Source organism: Oryctolagus cuniculus, chromosome 5 (assembly GCF_051225735.1).
Source record: "Oryctolagus cuniculus isolate XC-2025 breed Fujian yellow rabbit chromosome 5, ASM5122573v1, whole genome shotgun sequence".
In the NCBI taxonomy this organism is placed as follows: Eukaryota; Metazoa; Chordata; class Mammalia; order Lagomorpha; family Leporidae; genus Oryctolagus; species Oryctolagus cuniculus.
In genome coordinates this window covers 117,680,765-117,699,584 of record NC_142871.1, presented here as the reverse complement: position 1 = coordinate 117,699,584, position 18,820 = coordinate 117,680,765, and the positions used below count along the sequence as shown (strand labels likewise).

Sequence of the window (18,820 nt, the reverse complement as noted above, 5' to 3'; positions counted from 1 at the left end):
TCTCCCTTTCCTTGTATGACCTGACAGTACTACTGTTCAAGCAAATCCAGAATCTGCAAATGTAGAGCTCAACAATAATTCTACTTAGCACTCAAATATTAGGATTGTTATTGCTATGAGGAGAAAGCATAGAGAGTCAAAGTTTTTCAAAGTTTTTTCATTTTTCATTTTTTTCATTTTTTATGAAAACTTGCAGCAAATTGTTTGAGTAGGCAGTTGTTAAATAGTCTTGTTCATTTCTTAAGATGTTTGGTATCCAATCTATTTCATGTGCACAAACACATATAGAAAAAAACTAAAAAGAGGGCAAAATGTTTATAATGTATTGTGACGGGTTAAAAATATTATTACAGGGGCTGGCATTGTGGCACAGCAGGTAAAGCTGTCGCCTGCAACATTAGCATCCCATATGGGCACTGGTTTGAGTCCCAGCTGCTCCACTTACAATCCAGCTCCCTGCTAATGTGCCTGGGAAAGCAGCAGAATGTGGCCTAAGTCCTTGGGCCCCTGCACACATCTGGGAGAACTAGAAGAAGCTCCTGGCTCCTGGCTTCAGACCAGCCCAGCTCTGGCCATTGCAACCATTTGGAGAGTGATTCAGCAAATAAAAGATCTCTCACTGTCCCACTGTAACTCTTTCAAATAAATAAGTAAATCTTTAAAAATATTATTAATATATGGCCCAATTTTGTTAAATAATACTATTTGTTATATAACACTATTTAAATATCTTTAAAATGATGTTTTTAAACCTAAAACAATACACTTAAAATGATCCCAATTTTGTGAAATACAGGAAGCATACTCTAAAAGTTTATTTCTTTTTAAAAATGTTTTGCTTATTTATCTGAAAGGCACAGTTACAGAGAGACGGGGGGAGACAGAGAAGAGATAGATCTTCATTCACTGGTTCACTCCCCAAATGGCTACAACAGTCAGGGCTGGGACAGACTAAAGCCAGGAGCCAGGAGCTTCATCCAGATGTCTTATATAGGTGACAGGGGCCCAAGCACTTGGACCATCTTCCATTGCTTTTCCAGGAGCATTTGCAGGGTGCTGGATCAGAAGTGGAGCAGCCAAAACTCAAACTGGCACCCATGCAGATGCTGGCACTATTGGCAGCAGCTTAACCTGTTGTTCCATAGTGCCATCCCCAAAAGTTTATTTCTAAGAACTAGGATTATGAATTAATAATTATGATTTCTTTCTCTTAAGTGTGTTGTATAGATAGATGAAAGAATGGATAGATAGATAGGACAGAAAAAGATAAAATATACACACAGAAAATGGCAATTTACTTTAAATTCAACATAGTATGTAGTAAACTTTGAAATTCCATTATTGTCAGCGAATTAATTTATAAACCAGAAGGACAATGTAGTATTTTGTGGAAAGGATAATTCCTTTCCAGTAAGCAGAATGCTCATGTCTGCTATCCGGGGCCCTGATTACCAGGTTATCCACCTGAGAAGCCTAATCTGTTAGCCAGCAAATAGCATGATGAGCATAGAACATGAATAAGCCTAGCCCTGAATGTCAGCTCCTTGAAAGGATGATTTTATCTGTTGTGCCCTACTGCATCTCCAGGGTCCAGCACAGTGCAATGCATACAATAGGCCCTCAAGAAACACTTTTTCAATGAAAGGCTCGTTCATATAAGCCTGATGAAAGCTCCCTACTTCCTCAGAGTGGAAATTAGAGTAAGTAGACAAGCAACATCCCTCAGACCCTCTGACAGATTCTCATGACCTGGCATTCATATAAATGTTAGCATTCATCAATAGTCATTGAGCACATAATACGTCTGACACACATGCCAGATGTATTACATGTATTATTTTAATACATTTAATATTATTAATTACATGTATTATATAATTTACCCTTCATAACTATGTAACTACAAGGCATGTTCTATTGTTTTTTTCCCGTTTTATAGGCATGGAAACTGAAATATAGGTTGCATCATTCCTCCAAGGCTACTACAGTGGAACTGGGACCTGATCACAGGATTCCTGAAGCCAAAAACTTATCCTTAACCAAGATACAGTTGTAAGCTTCAGACAAAAATTTTATTTCAAAATGTAGTGGTAGAAAAAAGCCACCTCCCATATGGAATTAATTAGCATCTTCATTTATAATAATGACAGCTATGTAACTATGTAACTCCTTTTCTTTTTGGCTACCAAGAAGCTCAGAGACAAATATAACTGTATTGGCCATTAGGTACTGTGACTTTGGGGGTTCCTTTCCCAGATGTTGACTTTGACTGTTTCTACATTCATATTTTTATTTCTAATTTTATTATCTGACATTTTATTATAAATCATCTCAAATCCTTCAAAAGCCTTTGGAATAAGAGAAATTAGCATCATTGTGTCTTGATTTTACCATATTTCCAATTCATGGCTCTGTCACCTCCTTGTAGAATGCTCTGTAGTATTTAAAGAAAGACCAATTAACAATTTGTTCCAAATTCATATGCTATACTGTCCTTTCAAACACATTGTATGGTTGTTTCTAAATCATATTAATTTCAAAATTGCTAAAAAAGAAAATAAAGCTGATAACAATTGCCCAACAACAATATGTGGTTTAGTTTTCTTGTTTAATTTTAGGCTTTACTTTTCAGTGACATCCGTTCAGACCTGAAAAATATCAGTCACTTGTTGACCTTAATTCTTAGAGTGTAAGATGAAGTCATTATTACCAAAGGGAAGGCCAGTCATGAAACAGATTTGCATATAACTGCTAATGTTTAGTCATCTAATAGTAAATGTATTTGGAAAAAAAAATGGAAAGTTTTCTGACCCACTTTAAATCAGTGTTTCAGTAAAAGACTACTGAGACATTTACATAATGAAGAGGTTTGGTTTCCATGAGGTCAGTAGTCATTACTCAAAGGAGAAATTGACATGCTCGTATGATTTGTTTGTAGATCGAAATGTAGGGATTGGGGAAACACTGATGGATTGTGGTTGCTTTGATATGGCATGAGGTGACACATCTTTTTTGCATGGATAGGTCTTTTTACACTTCTAGGCACTACTTCAGTAATTCGGGGCTGGGAAACAGGATGAATGAAGAGCAAGCCTCTTTTACTCACATAATAAAGGCATTACACACTACTGAAAAGTCACCAGGGACAGGATACCTTTCAGTCAAATGCCTAGCATACATAACATCATAGCTGTTCAATGTTCTTTGGGTCATACAGAGGAGGTCTATTTTTTAATGAAGCACAAAGCATTTTGTGATCTGACTCCATCATATTAAGAAAGCTCGGTCTGGCCTGGGCTGGCACTGTGGCATAGTAGGCTAAGCAGATGGGCTAAGATAAGTGGGCTAAGCCTCCACCTGCAGCAGGTTCCATATAGCCACCAGTTCATATCCCAGGTGCACCTCTTCCAATCCAGCTTTCTGTTATGGTCTTGGAAAGTAGTGGAAGATATACCAAGAGCTTGGACCCCTGCACCTGTGTGGAAGGTGTGGAGGAAGCTCCTGGCTCCTGGTTTCAGATTTGCCCAGCTCTGGCCATTGTGGCCATTTGGGGAGTGAACCAGTGAATGGAAGATCTTTCTCTCTGTCTCTCCCACTCTCTGTCTGTTACGCCCTCAAATAAATAAATAAATCTTTAGAAGAAAGAAAGAAAGAAAGAAAGAAAGAAAGAAAGAAAGAAAGCAAGCAAGCAAGCTTGGTCTATATTAGGTAGAGCAAACATCAAAAAGTTATAGTAGAGGAAAGAAAATTACAGAACATAGTCACAGATGATTTTCACAAAGGAGGACACTCACCCACAGATTCCACTGCCAAAGGTGAAAACACAGAATCCAAATGTTGAGAAAAGATTCTGCCTCCAGTCTCTTAGCCCTTACCAGATCATTAACAACTCAGTTAAAAAGTCTTCATGTCTTTAATCATCATGTCATATAAGAAAGGGATTTCCCTTGTACCTGCCCCTGGAGTGTTCCTACCACTAATTCCTCTTACAAGGTTTCACAGACGCAGAAAATACATAACAACATTATGTGTGAGAACAATGACACTTCAGGGCTGATACTAAGACTGCTATTTCCTACTTAACAAACCATATTAATTTCAAATCCATTAAGTTCAAATTCTTGCAAGACAATATCTTTAACCTCAGAGATGAACCTCTGGTATGTAACAATAGTAAAGCCTTAAAGTTGGAGTAGATACTCCAGATCTTGATAAACTATGTCTAAATCTGGATCTCAATTAAATCCCCCTTTACAAACCTTCCAATGCCATCAAGATGGTTCTCTATTGCAAATACTCTCCTCTCTTATCATCATCTCTCCCTTTTAAATGTCTGTTTGACATTGCTTCTTGTATGCTGGCCCATTTTCAAAAGACCATGCCACCTGAGAGAATTCCTTCCAGCTACTCATTATTCTCTACATATAAGATCAAGAGCGAGAGAGAAGTCTTGCCCCATGATGTACATAGCATTAAACAAAATGCAACACACCTCCTTGAATAGCCATTGTCTTAATACTATAGCACACATTAACCAGTAATAATCACACCATATCCCTCCTATGTGGAGATCATTGTTAATTTTTGTTTAAAAGCTGGTAAAATAGAAATTAAAAAGTAAAATAGAAAGGAAATAGTCTCTCAAAGGACTGCTATCACCTAAGCAAAAACAAAAGATTATTTATTTATTTAACATTTTAGTAACAGTCTTTTATGTTACAATTACACAAAAGGTTCTACAATACATTACTGGATACAAAAGGAAGAATTTTTCTTTCATTATTTGTATTATTCTCTACTGTAAATAGAAAGATATCCTGTTTAATGGACTAATAATTTCAAGAAGCCTTGAAAATCATTTCCCTAAATCAGTAAGCCTACAAACATTTCACCAGTGTCATCTCTTCAAAAATGTTTCTGGCTCTTGGGAAGATTTCCTAATCTCAAGTTGCATAATTTCTCCCCAGCTACCCAGCTCCCAGTTCTCAACATGCAGTCCCCTATTGTGTTTGGTCATCTGGTTCTAGCCCTCAGAGAAGCTGGATTGATAAACCTGAAGATAATCACTAGGCAAAATTATCATGCCTAATTTAACTGCTCCCATTTGTTCTTTATTATTTTCTTTCTCCAAAAAGTCATAAAATTTCTTTAATTTTTTTCCTCTAAAAATTCATAATCAAAGATTAGCTGACCTAAAGACCCACTTTACAAAGGAAGGAACTAAGCCTCAGAAAGGTCAACTAAGCCTAAAAGAAGCAGAGCCAAGTCAAATTAAAACAAAAGTGCCCTCTTCTCCCATGTTCTATCTGCTCTCTCAGTCCAGCCTTCATTCTGCCTAAAATGACTGTGATCCAAACCTGAGTCAGCTGCTTCTGCAAACAACCCCAAAGAAAGAGCTTCTCCCTGTTCTACCACCCTCTCTGTACTTCCAGATGTTCTCCAGTTCAAGCATTTGCCAAGGAAATCAGCCCTACTCAAGGCTGAGCACACCCAGTTCCAATCACCATGTCAAAAGAATGATTCCCATCATTATTTTATCTTTTAGATTTATTTATTTATTTGAAAGTCAAAGTAACGGAGAGAGGGAGAGAGAGAGAGATCTTCCATCCATTGGTTCACTCCTCAATGACCACAATGGCCAAGGCTGGACCAGTCCAAAGCCAGGAGCCAGGAGCCAGAAACTCCATCATGGCATCCTACATGGGTGACAGAGCCCAAGTACTCAGTCCATGCTCTGCTGCCTTCCCAGTTCCATTAGCAGGCAGCTGGATCAGAAGCAGAACAGCTGGGACTCAAATCAGCACTCCAATATGGGATGCTAGCACTGCAAACAGTGGCTTAACCCACTGGTTCACAATGCCAGCCCTTCCATCCTTATTTTAAACCAATTGTGGTAGAGAGGTTACCTGGTCACCTAATGATAAGAAAGTCACTAGAGAAAAGATCCACCAATAAGGAAGACACTAATGAAAATTTCTAGCAATAAAGCAATCACTACAGATAAAAAAAAGTTCCTAGCCAACAGCAAACTATTTTATATGTATATATAAATATATAATTATAAATAATACATTATATAAGTATATGATATATTTTTATATTATAATAAATAATATAAATTTACGTTATAATAAATATATTATATATTTTATATGCATATATGTTTTTATATATAGTAGTCTGTGGGCAGCAGCCAGATCCTTGTTGTCCTGACTGTCCACTGATCCCTTGCAGAATATTTAACAAATCTAACTCTGCTTACTCTATCAGACTGCTCTGTTCAACTGATCACTTCTCATGATATTCTGGAGGTCCACACAGGGACTTCTCTGATCATGGGGAACCAACTTCCTATTTGTGGTGTAATAGGCAATGGCAGGTCATCTGGACAGATCCACACACATGGTTGGCCCCCTGATCACTCCTAGCCCTTCCTTCTCATCCATTACTGGTCCCTGGGGGATAGATTGCCAGTGCATGGGCAACTAGTGATTCACGGTTCACGGTCAGGGCCACTGTCTAGTGGTGACAAAAGGCCTTGTTCTTGGATACTTCGTACCTATCGCCCTGGGGATGAGAAGCCCTTCCATTCCATCTTAGCAGGTTCCCTTTGTCCTTCACAAAGGTCAAAGGCCTATGGCTCTCCAATTTTTTGGCTAACCACCCATTTGGAACCATTTTAGCCTGAAGGATTGATGCTTCAAGGGTAAATACAACTTGCTGTTCCTTTCTTTCAGACCTGGAAGGCTACTCAGCAGCAAAGAGTTTCTCTCTTTAAGGGGACATGTCAGGGCGTCCTTTTAGCCAAAGGAGCACTAAAGGTACACTTCAGTGGGTGGGATGCTACTGCTGAAGTGGGCACCCATATAAATTGAGTGTCTCCCTTCCAGTGGGACACCCCCGAAGGGTCTACACTGTTAGTCTCTTAGTTGAGCCTTTCTTCACCACTTAGTTGAGCTATTTTGAAGAATGGGACAATCGCCTTCCATCTTTCTTGATTCACCCCTGAAACACATTCCAAATAATTAAGATCACTTTTAAACCCAGATCCTAAAATGGAAGCATCTAGTTTTCCCTTGTAATGTTGTGTGGCCCTGATATAAACTTCTGGAGTAGGGGCCTGGCACTTGAACAGAGCTCTGAGCTACAATACTGCCCTTCTGTTTCCATTGCAATCTTTCTAAATGGTCTGAGGTCCATTACATTCAAGCATTCATGGCCCTGTCCTGAAACCCTGACCTATCCAAATACAGCAGAATGTTACTTTGCTAAATGTCATGGACCCATGGACCACCCTGGCATATTAGATGACCCTTCTTCTACCTTCACCCCGAACCACCCTCCTCACAATGAACCAACAACTCCTCCACCATCACTGGTTTCTTGCCTACTCAGGGGTACAAGAAGAAGCCAGTGGCTGAGGGACTAACATCTGCCAAGGCACTTCATACTTGCTCCTACTACCACCAACCAGGACATATATCACTACCATGTCAAATCCTGCTTCTTGGACTCTGCTGATTTGTAAACCACAGGGACAGTAAATGCCAGACTGTCCCCTGACTATGAGGAACTCCATGAAACAGAAGAGGACTATGCTAGCTCTGTTTTTTTCCACCTGCATGATTGAGCCTTGGGTCACCTTTGATGTGACATGTAACAAAACAGAACTCTTAGCTGATGTGGGGGCCACACACTTTGTCCTTACTACTTTCTCTAGATTTACCTTTGAATTCTTAATCATCCTTTCCAATGTAGATGGACAATCTAGCCTTTAGTATGTACCCTACAGAAAATACCTTCCCTTACACCTTTACTATTCCACCCTTCACTCAGAAGGGATATTATAGCAAAGCTTTGCACTGATCTTTACTTAAATGAATTTGCCTGCCCTTTATCAGCACTTTTGGCCCCTAATATGCTAGTCCCCTATTCTCCAACAGGTGCTTCCAGAAGTGTGAAACATCTCCACCCCAGGATGGTCATTATCTGCAGATCACATAAGAATTCACTTAAAAGGCCCTAGCTTCTTTCCCAGAAAACTCTAATACCCCTTAAAGCAAGATGCTTGAATAGACGTATAGCCCCTAATTGATAAGTTTTTGGTTAATGGCTTACTGTCTCCCTGCAGCTCACAGTGCAACAACCCCATTTTGGCAATAAAGAAATCAGATGGCACCTATCAGATGGTGAACGATCTGAGAACCATCAATGAGGCAGTAATCCCCACATCCCTAATGTCCCTATTCAATTCACCCTTCTATGGCAGATCCTCTCCAACACTTCCTGGTGTATGGTGTTACATCTCAAGGATATTTTCTTCTATATCCCAGTGCACTCTGATTCCCAGTTTTTGTTTGCCTTTGAATGGCAGGATCTTTCCACCCAGGTCACACAGCAACTGACCAGGATGGTCCTCCCCAGAGGGTTCTGGGAGAGCCTACATTTATTTGGACAGGCCCTAGACAAATATCTGTCTACCCTTTAGCTCCCCTATGGTAGTGCATTGTTATAATATGTTGATTATTTGTTTATATGCACCCAAGAGGAACGAATCTCAAACACAAACACTATAATGGTATTATAAAAGTTAGCATCTTATATTCTGTCTCATTCTAATGTCTCCTTTCTAAGGCCCAGATTTCCTCCCAAATCAGACAGTTTCTAGGATTTATACTTAATACTGGAACAAAGTGTCCATCAGACCATTGCAAAGGCCTTATTTTAAATATGACAGTCCAATCAACAGAACTACAATTGTGCTCCTTCCCAGATATGCAGGTTTTTGTCAAACTTCTGTACCCCAATTTGGGCTATGAGGCTTTACAGGGACCAAAGAATGATCCCTTAAAATGGAGCCTGGAAATGGAAAGAGCTCTGAGAGTCCTCAAACAGGTTCTTTCCACAGCTTCAGCATTGCCAGATATGAGGAAAACCTTTTCATTTGTGTATCCACAAAAGAAAAAGCATTGCCCTCAGGCTCTGGACCTTCCCGGGGCCAAATTGCATGGTTATCTAAAAATCTCAACCCAGTGACATGAATGTGGCCTCTACCTTCAGGCACTGACATATGGGGCTGTTTTAGTTGAAGAGGCTTCAAAGCTGACTTTGGGTCAAAGAATGACAGTTTACATGGTCCACCAGGTAACTGACATCTTTAACTGCAAGGTTTTCTACTAGATCTTAAATGCTAGAACTAACAGATATCAGATCTCTTACAAACCTGTGAGCTAAACATCAAACCCTCAACCTTACCACCCTATGCCAGACCCAAATCCAGAAACCTCATTGGAACACTCTGACCTAGGAACCCTATGTTTAACATGTCATGATGGCCAGATCTCCAAGATATGCCCCTCACCAACTCTGAGAATCTCTCACAGACAGCAGCAGCAACCTGAAAGTGGAAGCTCAACCATCAGGATATGCCATCGCCAGCCTTACTGAAGTAAGAGAACCAAGGCCCCTTTCAGGAGAAACCACTTCAGCACAAAAGGCCAAACTGATTGCCCTCACATGAGCCCTGCAATTAATGGCAGGTATAAAATTTAACATCCATACTGACTTGGCTATTGCCTTCCAGGTGGTACATGCTCATGTTGCCATCTGGTGAGAATGGCGACCCCAAAATCCCTCTGAAACACACCCCGGAAATTCTGGCCCTGCTGGAGGCTCTCCTGCTCCTAGCTCAGGTTTTTGTTTTCCACTGCAAAGCCCATCACAGAGAGGACAATGAGATATCCACTGCAAACAACAAGGCTGACGAGCTGGCCAGGGCAGCCTCCAGACTTCCCCTTCCCAACTTGACCTCTTTTTCCCTTCAGTTCACCAAGAAGAGGCCCAAAAGGCCTTACAGAAAGGCTTAATCTGAACCCCAGAGGGCTGGCTAATAGGACCCAGGACAGGCTTCTACTCCTGGGAGCAATACAATGGAAATGTTTAACCTCCACTGGGGACGAAAGCGATTCACCTGCTGACTAGCATCCTCCATGACTTGGTGGTACCCGTCTTTACTGGGAAGGGCATATCCCAAACCCTTCAAGCTATCTTCCAGGTTTGCCCCACATGCTGCTATACAAACACAGAGGGAGCCCATGAACCTTCTCATCTCCTCCAACCTGTCCAAAGACAGTGACCCTGCCTGGCATAGAATGGCAAACAGAGGCCTCCCTGCAATATGCTTAAACATCTTCTGGCCTTTGTGGACATCTTTACTGGATGGGTGAAAGTGTTCCCTACCAGGTCCAAAAAGTTCTCTGAGGTCATGGTGGCCCTCCTTGACTATATCATTCCTTGCTTTGGGCTTCCCTGCTCTCTATAATGAGAAAATTTCCCAGTCTTTGTCTTCCAGATTACCTAAAAGGCAAACTGAGCCCTCCAAACTGACACTACAAGTGGCCTGGTACCCCCCCCCCCAGCCTCAGGAAAGGTAAGAGGGTTAAACAAATCCTAAAAAGACTCCTCAAAAACTTAATGCAAGAGACATAAGAACTATGGCTGACTTTCCTTCCCCTAGCACTCCTGTGGTCCCAAACTACACCCCCAAGACCTTAGACACATCTCATCCTGTTTGAAGTTCTCTATGGGAAACCCTTCCTCCAGGCAGACCTCTTGTTAGACCCTGAAACCACTACCTGGCAAAGCATATCCGATCTCTAGGGCAAATTATTGAGGCCATGGCCAGTGCCACGGCTCAACAGGCTAATCCTCCGCCTGCGGCACCAGCACACCGGGTTCTAGTCCTGGTTGGGGCACCAGATTCTGTCCCGGTTGCCCCTCTTCCAGGCCAGCTCTCTGCTGTGGCCCGGGAGTGCAGTGGAGGATGGCCCAGGTCCTTGGGCCCTGCACCCGCATGGGAGACCAGGAGAAGCACCTGGCTCCTGCCTTCGGATCAGCACGGTGCACCGGCCACAGCACGCCAGCCGCAGTGGCCATTGGAGGGTGAACCAACAGAAAAAGGAAGACCTTTCTCTCTGTCTCTCTCTCTCTCTCACTGTCCACTCTGCCTGTCCAAAAAAAAAAAAAAAAAAATGGAGGCCATAAATAACTATCAAAGTCAACATAGCCCAAGGCTTGATTATACTTCCTCAGGACACACATACTCCCCAAACTTGCACATGGAGCTTGGCTATACCTTAAAGCTCTATCACAGGAAAAGAAACTTATAGAAACTGTCTGGACCAGACCCCATCAGGTCCTTCTAACAATGCCAACAGAAGAAAGCTGAGGCTTTTCCCCATGGTTCCATCTCTCTAGGGTCAAGACTGCTTCTCCCCCAGAGGAAATTCATCCACAAAATAGAGCAGCAAAGTTGTCAGAGATTTGCACTTAGTGTTAAGACAAGGCTCAGGTAATACTCACCCTAACTCCCAAGACTCACGAACACAGCTCATGGTCAGTCTCCATCCTCTCTTGTTTGAAAGAAACTTCTCCTATATTTCCCTCTAGCACAAATCATCTATCTTCCTCCAAATTTAAGGATTTTATTCTTCACCTATTTCTTAAAAAAATCCTATCTGACTTTACTCAGCAGGAAATCATAGCTCTTCTTGGCATCACGATATGACTACCTTCATTGCTCTTCTGCTGCTGCTTCTTTTCTTCCCTCCAAAAAACGCCCTTTCCCAAATGGGCCAAGTTCTTATTCCTTAGCAAACAAAACTTTAGCACCACTACTGATTATGCGAGTCCACTTGAGGTTCAATTTACAACCAGCCTGCCCCAGCCCAAGATTGGGCCTGAGCCAATTCATGCCTGGATGGCCAAACACACCTAGAGCTCATTGTCCAAAGTCAAACCTGTGCTTATTCCCCCATTATAATCTCTGACATCTATAAGGCACATACTAAGCCTCATTCCCATATAAAAACTCTAAAATCCAACCCCTCTACATGACCCCACTATGAGCTAAGCTCCTAATTACATAAGGTCTTTACTGGATATGTGGCAAAAATGCTTACTTATCGCTCTCACCTTTCTGGACCAGATGATGCTCCCTGAGATACGTCATCTCTGTTATCACCCTAATATGGGGAAATGTCATACTCCCCTCTCTTATCTACAGCCATTTCTGCTTACATAAATGAATAGCTCCTCTGCTTCTTCCCCTCTCCACTGGCCTGAGTGCCCTATTGGGAGCAGGGGGATCAGCAATGAGTAGTTCACTGGGCAGCCTGATTTGTAATCTTATTTTCCCTGTCTAGCTTGCTTTTGATAAAACAAAAGAGCCATCAGAAGGGTGGGGTAGGTTTTCACAATAAACTGGGGACTCAGAAGTGTAGAATCGCCCCTCCCAGCTGCTTTGGCAGGAGGTTTCTGATTTAAATAAATCTCGCTTTAATCTCTGCTTTGTCTGTGTGCAAACTCTTATTTCACATGAGACAAAGAACTGAGGTAATCTTTCTCCACTGCCATTTCACCCATAACACTTACACTGGTGATTGAGTTTGCCATCAGCAAAGGATTATCATTACCCTAGGCTTGGAGGGACAAAGGGAACAATAGGAGAGAGGGAGAAAGGCCCTGTCTTCTCACTCATCTTCCTGTTCCCGATTTTCACTCTTCTGTCCTCCACTCTTCATTGGCTAAATGCAAATGAAATCCAGCTGTCAAAGGAGTCTGATAAAGTAACTTTGCAGGGTGACTCCTCTGAGCTAGGGAATGGAGCAAAGTAGGGAGGACTGGATCTTGGAACACTCAGACCTGGAATCCAGCAAGCTTACTATTCACTCCAACTGCAGAGCTGGAACTGCTAATCAGACTTCCTGAGGTACTGTGTGGAATATGAGAAACATCACTCATCTCACTGTCAATAGGGTGCGGAGAAAGGTAATGTAAGTTAGCCACATCTGTATCCACCAACCTGCCTTCTTATCATCCTTGTCTGAATCCTCTGCATTCCTGGGGAAGAACTAGTCCCAGGGACCTAACATCAAAGCCCATCTCACTTAGAGAGTACATAGAAGAGAGCTGCTTCTTTCTTCCATCCCCCTCATGCCTCCTCTTCTTTCATGCTCTCCTTACTCCACATTCCCTTTTGCCTGCTTTATCTCCTCTCTGTCAGTTTCTGCAGTCCCTATCTTTATTTTAAATTCCTTCCTCACTTTGTCCAGCCAAATCCTTTCACTCTCATTTCTCCATCCCACAGCCTCAAAACACCCGGAGTACCAAGCTGCCTGGAAGCATGCAGTGTTAGATCTGCCTGTATTGTTAAATCTCATGGCTCTGGAACCTAGTTATTAGCTCTTTGGGCAAGATAGACACCCAACAAAACTGTTGTTAAATTCAGTTAAACAGAATGTATCCTATCATCATTAAATTATTTATCTATTTTGTTTATATGAAAAGTTTCTTTACTTTGTCTCTACAACACATGGGCAGTGAACCTGGTGAGGAAAAGAAAAATCAAGTGGGAAGTAAAATATGTAACCCTAGAAGACCTGTATGTTATGGCAAACTTTATTTCGTTATGAGCCATTATAGTAGATAATAGCTCTTTTGACAGTTTCACATATGAAAGTACTTCAAAATGTTCTTAGAAAAATAGAATTCAAAGATAAGTCTATTTGGGTATAAAATAATTTGAAGTCCATGCACAGTTTTTCATGATAAAAATTTTTCATGAACTTTTTTGAAGGCCCCTCATATGCATGGATTTCAAAATTGTTGTACTGAAACAAATTTACCTTTAATTATATTTTCCAAAAACATTTTGAAGTTCCCTCACATATTCATAAATACATGGTATTAACCCTCAGCAAAGCACCTTTGTTCAACTAATAATAATTTGATGAATGAAGAGAGGACATAGTTTTTAGAAATTGAACTTCTGCTCTTCCCTTTTTCCTTCAGAAACAGATAAGAGAGGACTTCAAAATGATCATGAAAAAATAGAATTGAAACTATGAGGTTTTTAATGCAAAAGAATTTCTGAAATGCATGCGTAGTTTTTTTCATAATATGCATTTTCCATATATTATGGATAAAAACTTTGAAGCAAAAATTTTTACATCTCAACGAACTCATACTTTTAATTCCATTTTTCCGTGAATAATTTTGACGTACCCTCGTATTACCTGTCATAAAGGGGAGGTCTTCTCTGACCTCAATTGGGGATGGAACTTTTAACCAAAATGGTGTCACCTCTGAACCCACTTTGACACCAACGTAAGTGACCACAGAAGGAGTAAAGACCTATAAAAAGAGAGAATGTAGTGCCACACTTTGTCCACCTCACAGCAGACTCAGGCTCGTCCAACCTCAGTTGATCAAGAGAAGCAACGATGTCGCTTGGGAGGATTTCATCTGTGGTGAGTCCTGCACCAATGTTTGATGTGCTCATTACTTTATATTAGATAATATTCTGTACTGTGGCTTGCATGTTGCAATCTGACTATGGAGATCCATGAATACTGAATATGTAGGATAGGAAATGAAATCTTTGGTAGATAGTTAAGTCATTGTGCTGCAGTTTTAAGAACTGATGCATATCAGTGTGAAAGATGAGATTAAAACTGAAAGATAGCTATATTGAGGCTAAACCACACAAAAAGCATCACATGATGCTGAGTGATAAGAAAAAAAAATATTTGTAGAAAGTCTGCTTTCCTGAGTACAAAGGATTTAATATAATTCTCCCATGACATCTTTAATCCATGATAAAGGGAGTCACTGTTCCTAAGGATTTGAAAGCTAGGGCAGCAACCATTGTTTCCATTATCTTATTTCATATCTTGGAAAAAAAACTATTTAATAAATATGTGTAACCATGCTTCAGAATAATAGGCTTTAAAAATATTTCATCTAAAACCTCCCTCTTTTTTGAAATATGATTTTAATACAGAGTCAATACATGGTAAATTCAGAACAATCAGAAAATATACCTAAGAAATGTAACGGGGACCTAGTTTATAATTGGATGTTTGCCAGGGATACCACCAACATTTCTAACATGAATACTGAGAGCACACAGATGTTCTGCAGCATTTTCTTCCAAGATGCACTTCACATAGGTTTCCCAGAATGCTAAGACTGAAAACAGTGATGTAGACAGACATTTCCTCCTACAAATTCAGGGTCATTATTTTCCCAAGGACCTAACAGTGATGCATGTGCTGACAGTTTAATGACACAGCATGACTTGACATTTTTATTTATTGGCATCCAATATATAATGTGTCTTTCCTAGGCCAAAAGAAGAAAATTGAAAACTGGTTTAAAAAAACACCATGATCTCAACATTGTTTTTGGTCATATAAACTATTCTTTATTTAAAGGATCTGAAATTTAGTAAATACTGGCCAAAAACATGTATGTGTTCTATGATTTACAATATAATCACTGTCAATTAAAACCACATACTAATCCAATCTCCCACCTCTCTGTCCTTTCCTATTTAACTCCAGTCACTGCTGCTGCTGCTGTGTTTGGTGGCTACTGTGAAGAATGGAATAGCAATGCCGCGAAATCCAGGATGTCCAAATGCTGAGGACAAGAACTTCCCCCAGAATGTAAAAGTCAGCCTGAACATCCTTAACAAGAGTGTAAATTCCCGAAGGCCTTCAGACTACTACAATCGATCTACTTCACCTTGGACTCTCCAGTACGTAAGGGCCCCAGATAAAATCTCCATATTCTTCAATCCTCCTATGTGCCTAACAATTAAATCATCTTGAGGCTGATTTTATTCATTCAGAATCATCAAGCAAGGGACATTGTGCAAAGCAAGGATCCTCAAACTTTCATTCTACAGATCTATCAGAGCACAGAACACCACCTTCCCCCACTGTACCATCTATCCTGCTAGCTCTCATTACTACTGACACCAAAATCCAATGCAAACTAATGGCAGCCATTATGCTAGTATTTGTGAAATCCCGAGTCTACTACTGATTAATGCCAAAACAAATGCAAAGAGTTTATCATAGGGGATAAGGCTTGAATTAACTTGTTGATAATTAGTCATCAACCAGGTTTTCTGTCTTTTTTTTAAAAATCATATTAACACTAGGAAAATATAGTTAGAATTCTAATGGAAGAAGTATCATATTGGATGCTTCCACCTTATTTTGAGTTAGATTTTATATACATCCCCCAACACACTTGATACCTGCAAGTGTCTTTAGTAAACTCAGTATTTCAAGCCATTAAGGATTAAATACAAAATTTACTTTGATTATTTGATTTTATGAAATGAGCATCAGTTAAGTGGTGTCTACAGATTCTGCTCATTATAGGATTTCATCTCTTCTTCCCATTGCTAATAGTTAAATCAATTCAATAGTCAAAGCAAATCATTTATACAGATAAGGGAGAGAGGGAAGAGAAGGTTTTGGTCTTGAGGTGTTTTTTTCCAGGTCAGGCATATCAGCTTTAGCAAAACTTTGCTGCACTTCGTCTTTTGAAGATGGATTTTATCTAGTCAGATAAACAGCTGTTTTGTTCCTAAATAACTCCAATAAATTCTTTCCTCAGTCTTTTTCACTTTCCCAAATCTACCCTAAAAGATTATCATTTGTGTCAAGCTTAAATTCTTTCTGTAGCCTCAGTCTATTTTATTTTGTTCCTTCTTCAAAGCCATTGGAAAAAAATTGTTACACACCGTGTGTTTGAAAATCTAAGTTTTTGTCAAAGTTCTTCAGATTAGTATCACTTAGAGATTTTGTCATCCTGTAAATGTATCTCCCTTCATTTAGTCCCATTCGATTTCCTTTTTTAGTATCAAGAACTCACTTTCCTCCTGGCCTTTGTCTCCCCTGCAGCCGCAACGAGGATCATGAGAGATATCCCTCTGTGATCTGGGAGGCCAAGTGCCGCCACTTGGGCTGTGTCAATGCCGAAGGGAATGTGGACCACCACATGAACTCTGTCCCAATCCAGCAAGAGATCCTGGTCCTACGCAGGGAGTCCCAGCACTGCCCCCACTCATTCCGGCTGGAGAAGATGCTGGTGGCTGTAGGATGCACCTGTGTAACCCCCATCATCCATCACATGGCCTAAGGGCTTGGAGCCAGATCCAAAGCAACCTGCAACTGTTAGTCTTTCCAGACCCTGAAGAACTCTGATCCTTCAAAAACCCAGCCCCACTTCTGACCAAATTCACTAGGGTTCTTAAAACAGTTCATCCAGTTGAAGCTCCAGAGGCAACACTTTTTGGTTCTGAGATGCCATCTGAATTACCTTCCCTCTCCCCAAGATGAAAGGTTTGGACTGCATATCAATTCGCTTCTTGTTTGCTCTTCTAAGGGCTTTAAGTTATTTATGTATTTAATATGTCCTGAGGTAACTTTGAATCTTAAGAACTTGTTCTAATGAATTGCCTCTTTTACCTTGTATTTCTTTTTAAAAGAAGACAAGATGTAAGACTCAGGAATTTTATTATTTAAAAGATAAACCTATATTTATATGAGATATTTATGAATTTATTTATGTTTGCTCAGTCTTTAAAGAAAGGTGGGAGACTGGTTATCAGTTCTGACATCTAGGGAATCTATCCTAGATAGAATTGAATCAGTTGAAAATTTCTGAAAATAGTGGTTTTTCTTCTTTTTCTCTTGAAAGTGCATGACATGGCTAAACAGAACAACTAAGCTTACTTTAATATTTATTAACTTAAATTTTGTAAATTGTTGAGAATTCACAAGAGATGACAAGTCTAACTGTGCTCTGCTAAGGAAATAAAATCACTCTGTAATAATAAATTTTGTGTAGGAAATTTGTTTCCTTATTCTTGGTCATTAAAAGTACAATAAGGGTGGGTGTTTGGCACAGGAGTTAAGACACACCTCAGGATATCTTATAACTATCTATCCCTACATTCGAGTCCTGACTCTGCTTCCAAGCCAGTTTCCTGCTAATTTGCACCCTAAAAGGCAATAGATGATGAATCCAGTAGATGGATCCCTATCACCCGTGTAGGAGATACAGATTAAGTTCCAAGCTCCAGGTTTTAGCCTGGCCCAGCCCTAGCTGTTGTGGGCATTTGGGAAGTAAACCAAGATGCAAAGTTTCAAGATTTGGGGAGTGAACCAAGATGCAAGATTTCAAGTTCTCATATCCTCTCTCTCTCTCTTTCTCTCTCTATCTCTGCCTCTCTCTCCCCCTCACTCCCCAATACCCTCCCTTTCAAATTAAAATAAATAAATATCCTACATTTTAAAACTAATAAATAAAAGTGAACTAGGGGAGGTAGGCAGTTGACCTGGCAGTTACAGATGCTGCTTAGGATGCCTGTGCCCTGGGCCGACATTGTAGCATAGTAGGCTAAGCCACCACCTAGGGCACCAGCATCCCATATGGGTGCCGTTTCAAGTCCCAGCTGCTCCAATTCCAATCCAGCCCTCTGCTATGGCCTGGGAAAGCAGCAGAAATTGGCCCAAGTGCTTGAGTACCTGCACCCACATGGGAGACCCAGAAGAAGCTCCTGGCTCCTGGCTCCTGGCTCCTGGCTCCTGGCTCCTGGCTTCGGATCGGCTCAGCTCCAGTCATTGCAGCTATCTGGGGAGTGAACCAGCAGATGGAAGACCTTTCTCTTTGTCTCTTCCTCTCTCTCTGTAACTCTGCCTCTCAAATAAATAAATAAAATCTTTTTTAAAAAAATACCTGTGTCCCACATTAGAGTGTCCCGGTTTTATACTTGACTCCACTCCTGATTCCAGCTTGCTGCTAATGCAGATCCTAGGAGACAGAGGTAATGAAGATTAAGGCACACCAGAGATCAACAGGGGGATGCCTCTCTTGCTGAGGCCACATTCCCGGAATCTGTTCTCTTTATGATTCTGTGAACCCTAGGAAACATAAAGGACCCAATGTGGCAAAACAA

The 18,820-nt window shown here is 40.6% G+C and overlaps 1 protein-coding gene across 1 annotated transcript; it reads left to right on the top strand.

Moving 5' to 3' along the window:
- The first annotated feature begins 14,282 nt into the window (after positions 1-14,282).
- On the top strand, positions 14,283-17,273 carry IL17A (interleukin 17A). Its single transcript, XM_002714498.6, has 3 exons — positions 14,283-14,309; positions 15,405-15,601; positions 16,761-17,273. The coding sequence occupies exons 1-3, from the start codon at positions 14,283-14,285 to the stop codon at positions 16,996-16,998; spliced, it is 462 nt and encodes a 153-aa protein (XP_002714544.2). The 3' UTR covers positions 16,999-17,273.
- The last annotated feature ends 1,547 nt before the right edge of the window (positions 17,274-18,820 follow it).